General features: G+C 39.7%; 1 protein-coding gene across 1 annotated transcript in view; it reads right to left on the reverse strand.

Moving 5' to 3' along the window:
- Positions 1-4,173, reverse strand: part of LOC109484970 (anosmin-1-like) — a 23,274-nt gene extending 19,101 nt beyond the window's left edge. The window contains exon 1 of the mRNA XM_019788343.1: positions 4,087-4,173. Within this exon, the coding sequence (XP_019643902.1) occupies positions 4,087-4,173 (87 nt within the window). The remainder of the gene's footprint in view (positions 1-4,086) is intronic.
- Between the last annotated feature and the right edge of the window lie 4,684 nt (positions 4,174-8,857).

Genomic DNA, 8,857 nt, shown 5'->3' on the forward strand with positions numbered 1-8,857 from the left:
CTCTTGCCACAAACTCTTTAAAGTGCAAAAATACGATCTGTACTCAATTTTGTTACTATCTCAAAAAAATTCTCAAACTCTTGATGTTGACAGTACAGTAAAATTTAAGAACCACGAGCTTAAAACAGAGTTACAGTACCATAAGGGTAGTTATGATTTTCTTGTCACGCAAGATGGAGGCATTTAAATGGAAGGAGGGAAACTTGCAGAGAGACATTTGTATGGGGGTGCTGACAGTCACACCTTGAGGCTGATAGCTGCTGAATAGGAGCTGTCAAGGCTGGTAAATGGTCAGAACCGCAGACGAGGGAACTGTCACGCTCGCCAGGCACTTCTTGACCTCACTCATTGGGAAAGGTCGGAGCGGGCGGGGAGAGCCCAACCTGTTCTTTACAAGGCTGGGAGAAGGAGGGTGGGAACTGTGCTTAAATACCATGTCACCGGCAACCTTGTCATGATTTATATCTCAATAATCCTCTATCTTTCTGTCATAGAAGCACAGTGGCAACTACCTCACATTCTGTGTTTGTGTACATAGACGGAAAGTGGTCTTCTCTTTGGATCTTGCCAAGTAGAGAAGGAGGGTGGGAACTGTGCATAAAATACCATGTCACGGGCAACCTTGTCAAGATTTATATATAATCTCAATTCCTCTACCTTTCTGTCATGCAAGCACAGTGGCAACTCTCGTACCTGATATTCTGTGTGCATAGGCAAGTCTTCTCTTCAGAGCTTTTGAAGAAGAGAAGGAGGGACTGGGAACTGTGCTTAAATACCATGTCACCGGCAGCCTTGTCAAGATTTACATCTCAATTCCTCTACCTTTCTGTCATGGCCACGGAAAATTGTACCAGTATATCATATGATCACAATTTCTAAATAACCGTCCACTAATTCTGGGCATTTTTGCCTGGCAATAGGATTTTGGCTGCTTTTTAAATAAAGTCGTAATGAAAAAAAAATTGAACTCTTCAATCACACATGAAAGAATTAAGCAACTGGGAGAACTAAATTCAAAGGAGAATAAAATGTCTCAGGCATCAATTCACTCCTGTAGGAGGCAACATGTGGCAAGTCTTTTTCTCCTTCACTTAATGTTCATTGACTGGCAATTACTAGTGACAAAGTGCTCCTGAGAGGGGAATCTACCAATACTTAGGCTCATCACACTTCATAATGTGTGTCACCCTGGCTCTTCCCACTGCAAATACCTGTTATCTTAAGACACTAACTCACTGTACAATACCTTTGATGTTCAAACATTGACACTCGAAGGTGTTTCTAATTACATGCCATTAGATACAGAGAATGAAACACTTTGAACTAGGGCTGCGTACCTAAACGTAACATCAGGTACAGGTACAGGTACCGGTACAGAGGTTTAGGTACAGGTCCGGACCTGTACCTGTACCTGAACAATTTGACTCGGCAAAATACAGACACAACACAAAAGCAAAAAAGGCCGCCAAAATGGAGGGAAGGGAAAATGACTGACCTCTGACCTGATTTGAGTTTGTTGACCAATCACAACCATGGATCAGCCACACTCTCGCGATGTCTCGTGAGACTGAGGATCTCAAATCAATCGACGGTGTTTACTTCTTTTCCAGTGCTAATTTTTCGTCTTTGTGGTAGGATTGTAATATTTAGTCATATACATGGTGTAAACTAGCTATTTCGGTATATACTCGTTACTTCATGATCCGGTATTTTGGACCTGTACCGAAATGATTTTTACGGTATTGGACCGGTACAGTGTACCGGTCCGCAGCCCTACTTTGAACTCATTGTTACATAGTTAACCTTCAGTATGCTGAGATAGCCATTTGCTTCCAAAATTGTTTGTTATGGCATACAACAGCAGGAAGAAGGTTAATGCTATATAATACCATTACAGCAGAGATTTGATATTCCACTCCAAAAGGTTGGAGGGGGAAAGTAGGTAGTTCAATGCTTCTACTGTAGGTTCAACCTGAAAGTCTTTAATTTTTAAAATTCATCAACCTATGAATGGAAATGGCTGTACACAGCACAGTGTATTGGAAATTTAGAAATTCTTCATTTATTTAAAACGTCTCGGTCAAGAAAAATCCATAATGGTACCAAAAACGTGCACTGAACAGACTGCCAACTCTGACTTACCTGTATCAAATAGAATTCACTTTAATTGACCCACATGACTGTATATTTCAGCTAGAAGAGGCCAGAGGGTTGAACTTCACTTTTGCAGATATTTTAGCCTTGAACGCCGCTATGCATGATTTATTCAGCTAGCGAATCAGCAACAAAGTGTTAAGTTCTAATCCGAAGGGACCTAATCAACGACTTAGCATGGAGGGACCTTAGACAAGACCTTCCGTGAAATGTGGCTTGTCATTAAATCTTTGTTACAGAGGGACGATCACAAAATCCATTTTGATCAATTTTCTCTCTTTAATACGTCACAAATATGGTTTTCCATGACTCAGGTGATACAGAAGGAGCCTTTAGTTAATAAAGGAGACACAATTGGGTTTACATCTTCCAAATCTTTCTGATAGTCTATTTGCTTGGTTAAGAATTAAGGCATATACAAAATGTATATGGTACTCGGAGTGTGTTTGTTACATCAATTGGCATTGCAAACATTTTTCACAATTCCAAAATTTTCTGGGCCAAAAAAAGCTGCCCAGTAGTGTACCTGTGGTTCCCATGAGCACACACCCAATTAGATGTATCACAGCAAAAATCACTTTTTTTACTGCCAAACTATAGCATCCTCTGCAATTTTAGTTGCACTTATACAAATCACCTCCCAAATGCATGTAGTTTGACCTCTGAAAGTACACCAGGTCCGATTCCCAAGTCTTAAACCATGCACGGAGGAGGTTTAAAAAGAAACCCCTCGCACGCTCACAGTGCATTTGCTGTGAAGTAAAAGGTCTGGATCTTCACCTCTCCTTTCTCATCTCTTTGCCCCTCCCTCTTTGACAACAAAACTGCTTTACCTTGACACTTTAGAGCCCGCAGGCAGTCCATTTGCAGTCCATTTGTTTGAGGATGACCCTGGGACAAAGTGATTGACACACGGACTCACCCCAAATTTAGGAAGGCTTTTCATGAAATCTTCCCTGCACATACACTAAAGCTCACTGGTATAATGTGGTTACCCCTCCAGGCTTTCCATGTGGATCAATTCTAACCATATTCTCAAAGCTCAAATGTTGTCGCAAAGGTCTAAGTTGGGGGACCTTCTCTTATCAACCTATCTATTTCATAACAACATGTGCCAGGATCGCCCCTTTATCCAATAGTACAGGGCAAAGAAGGTATGTAAAATTTCATTACTGATACATGACATCAAACTAAATCCTACAACTGGTTATCAAGAATAATACAGATAAGATTATAATACATAAATAAATATCAGACTCGGCATCTATACAAATCTTTCATCTAATCATGCATCCTCTGATTTTACTTGTAAAGGAGATTCCCCGCATCAGCCTACAGATACTGTAAATAACTCATTTTATTTTGAGGAGACTTCATTTTGTGGTATCGGGGCAAAGAAGTTCTCATGATTCAGGCACAATTAACGACTGACAGAAAATCAGCAATATTCCCAGTGCGAAAGTAGAGAGGTCACAGCAAAAATATACCACAAGCATTCAACCACCTGTTATGATGCCATTCTTTTTACCCTGTACAATTGTTGTGAAATAAAGTTATCTATCTGTAACGTTTTACAGGGCTCGAAATTCATTTTGGGAATAGGTGCACTGGTGCACCCAACCTAACACATTAGGTGCACACAAAAAATTTGAGGTGTACCATGTGAAATAAAATAAGTAGAATGTCAGCAAAAACTAATTATGTTTCGTTTCTAAAGAAAAGTAGTACAAGGATGATTTTATTATTTACTGACAATTAGATGTTACGAATATGCTGTATACATTTAACATCTTGACATGCATATACCTACAAAAATATTTGGGTACACTGGTGCACCCACAGAGAAAAATTGGGTGCGCAGCTTCAAATTCAAATTTTGGTGCAGGGGCACCCAGTATTTTGAGCCCTGGTACTCTGAAATTGCAGACTTACCTCACAAGATGTGATACAGGAAGACAAGATGTCTGAAGGTGAGAAGTGCTGGCAGGGATACAGGCACTGCAGAACGAGAACAGGCATGGTGGTTAGTACTGCACACTCAACCTGTCAATATTGCACATTAACACTGCACTTGGAGGCAGTTTCCCTAATGACGGGATGAATGAAAAGGAGCAAGGTGCCAATATTCTTCTAGGAACTCTCGATTGATATTAAGTACAGGTTCACCTGAAACATAAAATGGTAGTACGGGTATAACAGATATCCAGGTAGAGTCTGGCTCAATGTTTTCCTGATCACTAGAAATACATGTAAAAAGCCTCAAAAACATTGCGTAAAAAACTCAGAACCTTTTGCTGAAGGTCACACATCAGTACTGATTTCTAATTTTGGTCCTTCTATCACCAATAAAAACTGTAATAAACTAGAGTTCCACGATCTCATACCTTCGCCAAATGATGTTAACCTTAGGCCTTGAAGAATGTTGACGATTTGCCTTAATTATGCAAATTAGGCATTCATTTGGATAAAGACTACCTGCCAATGTTCTTCTTTACAATTATACTGAACAATTATACATGCCACACGTTTGAATAATCATATCATGGAAAGTAGCAGATTTATAGCATTTCCTCATTCATTATGCTAATTAGCTACTGATATGCATAACTATCATTTTCATATGTCAAGCAATCTTTAAGGTACCCACATACCAAAAATCATGATGATCCGTCAATCGGTTCTTGAGTTATCCTCCTTCAAATATTTTTCAACGAATGCTTCTGCAGTTCCAGAATAAGCCACTAGGGGGTCCAAACCCATGTCACTTCTTCCCCAGCTAAAGAGCTACCTAGTATCCAAATTTAGTGACCCTACCATGTCCAGATCACGAGATATCAAAACCGGAAGTTCAGCTGCAGTACCATAACAAGCCACCAGGGGGTCCAAAATCTAATCAGTTCCAGGTCTCATCAAGACCTACCCACCTACCAAATATAAAGACAATCCATATTAGCCTTCTTGAGTTATCGTGTTGACACACACACACACAGACACACGAACGCCAACAAAAACATAACCTTCTTGGCGAAGGTAATAATTGTATGTTGAAGTGTTTGATATCTTTATATCTAACATGTTTCCATGGCAGCAGATGTATAAAATTTGGCCTTGAGCAAGTTCAAGTTGAAGTAGCCATGAAATTTATGCGGGCTGCCAAACCTTTTTATAGACGGATGTCTCCCAGTCCCTAAAGTATAAACAGTAAAAAGACTCCATATGAAAACTATCTTCTCTCCCATCTTTGCAGACTTAAAATATTAATGGGATTTTTGACAGCCACTTTCCCTCTGAATATTTAGATGGCACAACTGCTAAGGTTAAATGAGCCACAAGAATACCCAAGTGCTATCTTTAGCAAGAGATATGCATAATTGATTAGACATAGCGAGGACCATTATACGTCAAATTCCATCATGCTAAAAGGATAAATTCCCATCTGATTATCATTAAAGACAATTTGCTGTCCAATTAACTATAACCCTTCACATAGCGCTGCTAATGAGCAATTAAGAGATGTTACAAGCAAGACAATCTAAAGGATGATCATTCACTACATGGAAAACTCAGCTGTCAAGCATACATGTTTTCTACCTGTTTTTAAACTGTCTAGTCAAGTGTGGTGTACTTGGCGTGTTAAACCGGCCTTCACCCTAATACAGAAGGACTGACAGAGGCGTGTTAGCTACCACGGACTACAAGGGAGGCATTGTCCCAACTGGAAACAATTGTTTGCTGAGTCAACTCCTTTTCCCACCTTCTTTCTTACTTCTGACAGGTGTGTAACCATTGCCTGATAAGAAGGACAGGATCCATTTGAAGCTATGGGTTTGAGTTTGTTTTTTCTTGTGTGACAAGATTGTAACTTGGTTAGGTATTTGAGTCTGGCTATTCTGACTATAGTTGCCCTCCTAGCATGCTGATATACCCTCTGACAGTGGAATTGTGTAACACAGGCTAGGTGTTCAGGTAACCTACAGTCTCTTCAGGAACATTGAAGCATTGCTAACATGGTTCATCCATTTGTGCTGACTGTACAGTCTGAAAATAGAAACCGGACTGGGGGGTGTAATGCTCACCTAAGTAACCTGACACACCTGAGGCTTGTTCTCACCTGGTTGCCCTTGCTTGGGGCCTAACCATTATAGTTCTGAACAGGGGGAGACTGATTTATTGAAAAACAGCAAATTTAGGGACTAGAGGACAAAACTGTAACTTCAAATTCCCCAACTCTCTCCTATATTCAAAGTCATTGACCAAATTACCCAAAACTCCTCTCATCCCTATCTTAATTCTATTTACTTGGAGTTGGCGTTCTCATAAAGCCTTCATTGGTACACATTCTGTATCCAATGTCTATAAAGAATATGATTGCTTTATAATTCTTCACTGCCGAAACAGCTTAAGGCAGACAACATGAGAAAATGGTACTCCCAAGATCTAGACTGTATTTGGAGAGCTGCCAGTAACACTATCTGTTTTCTTCCCTGTTCTGAAAAGCGAGCAGGGTTGAGAGAAACTGTTTTTCAGTGCCATGAAGCAAGGAGCTGCTGACACAAGTCTTGTTTTCCTTTCTTTGTCTCCTGCCTTTGTGGAGAGAAAAGCTAGACTGTAAGCGGCTTGGTTGTTTTTATAGGCTGCGTTACCACATGCAGACAAAGTGTAATTGGAAAACATGCTGTCAAAAAAGACCTGAGCTAGTCTGGGTACCTGCAAAAGAGTTTTTAAACATCTAAAAACATTTTAAAATCTTTTATCTTTATACCATTTGCTCACATGTTTATTTCAAAGATCTATTTCTTAAAAAGGTTAACAGGTGTCTATGTTCAAATTTACTGTCCTCAACATCACAAAATTTAAGAAATTTCATTCATTCCATTCCACCATTTAGAGTTCTCCTGTTCATAGACCAAAAATGTCTTACAAAACATATAAAACTTGTTTGGTGGAGCCATTGATGTACGTGCAGTATTTTGAAAAGCCCCAGAGGATTTGCTACTCACAATCCCATCATCCCTTCCTACGAGAGGTAAATCCGTCTCATATAAGCACAGCATGACTTGTCTTGCCATCTTCTCTATCCACAATGTAAACCTGTCCCCCGGCTACAAAACACACTGGGTTGACATCCTGTCAGTGTTGATACCTGCGCGATAACGGTATCCAATACTTCTTTTGCCTGGGGTGAAGTATGGTTGCCACGCTCTGCTACCCCGCCAAGGCATCAAAATTCACCGTACAAAAGCCTTCCAAGAAAAACTTGCTATCACATGAAGAACTTTGGCCTCGGTTTAAGATTTCATGATGATTACAATGTTCATAGCTGGAGTTAGAATCTACTCCATCAGAGCTTCAAGGTATCTTTATTTGTATCTAAGAAATAATGTGTCAAACACACAGCAACAGTATATTGTAATTGGAAAGTCTTAGAGTGCTGAGTGTGGTACAAACTACCAAAGAAGACAAAGCAGCAAGTGTCAAATTGAATCGTGGCCACTGGAAAAAAGGTAACAACACTACAACATGTAGTGTAACAATTGTACTGATTATTCTGCCTAATTCTAACAATACAATAAAAATCTATTCTATGGAAAAAAATGTTTAAAGCAATATGATCTCTAAGTCAAAACAAACGATATCAAAACAGCTCATCATTGAAAATTGAAACAGTCCTCATGCTATCCCTTTGAATGGTATATAACACAGCTGTGTCCTTTATAAAACTCTCAAATGTGAAGACTAAAAATATCCAAGTACCCACCAGTCATTGAGGTTTGACCCATCAATTATCAAACTGACTTAACTGTGCCATGTTCCGGGGTGTAAAACCTCATTCAACTTGTTTATCAAACACTTCAACACCTCCAACCCCAGGCTGTTCAAATATCCCTTTTCTCCTTTTCTCTGCCTGCTAATTTTTGAAGTAGCCAATTGGCAGTCCCCCAATTTGCGGTAGGCTTCGAGGAGGCTTAAAAATAAATTGTGCAGCACAAGTGAAGGCTGTGGCCATTCAGGATACACCAGCAAATTAAGCACTAAAGCATGCATACATGTACAAATGTACAGGCACCTGTCACAGTCACAGTCTTGTATCTGCCAAGTGCTTTGAGGACAAAAAAAAGTTTCAACAATATATCAGAAACAAATATTTCTGTTTACTTTGATTGTCACCATGTTTACTGATGTTGTTTTGATATTTCTGGAGAAAAACTTGACTTTGGTAACATTACAAAAGATATCAATTCACAGTAGCTAGAACACCAAAGAAAGTTTCTTGTGTCTGCATGCTCATGTTTTCAGCTCTGCCATTGGCCATCCTCTTGTTCCAACCACCTGCTTGCTCAAAGCGGCATGTATGATTTAAACCTGGAATCTTTCCACTTAGTCACCCTTCTTTTGGAATGAGGATATGATAATTTGATAAATGTCTGTCTCTCTCCTTCAAGGTCACACCATGATTCCATACCACACTACAGTGGGCACAATCATTCAATTTTCCTCCTCTGATTTGGCCAACTGCCCAGAGAAAATGGACGCCCACTCAAAATCACATCAATCTTTCTCCAAACATTTCCAACCTTATTGTTATCTGCCTTCAGATGGAAGTTATAGGACCGAGGGAACCATTAGAAAACTCATACATATACATTCAGAACTTGGCAGATGGGACAGACACTCTAACTTTACAGCAGATGTAACAGGATAT

The sequence above is a fragment of the Branchiostoma belcheri genome, unplaced genomic scaffold, assembly GCF_001625305.1.
Source record: "Branchiostoma belcheri isolate BF01 breed outbred unplaced genomic scaffold, Haploidv18h27 scaffold72, whole genome shotgun sequence".
Classification (NCBI taxonomy): Eukaryota; Metazoa; Chordata; class Leptocardii; order Amphioxiformes; family Branchiostomatidae; genus Branchiostoma; species Branchiostoma belcheri.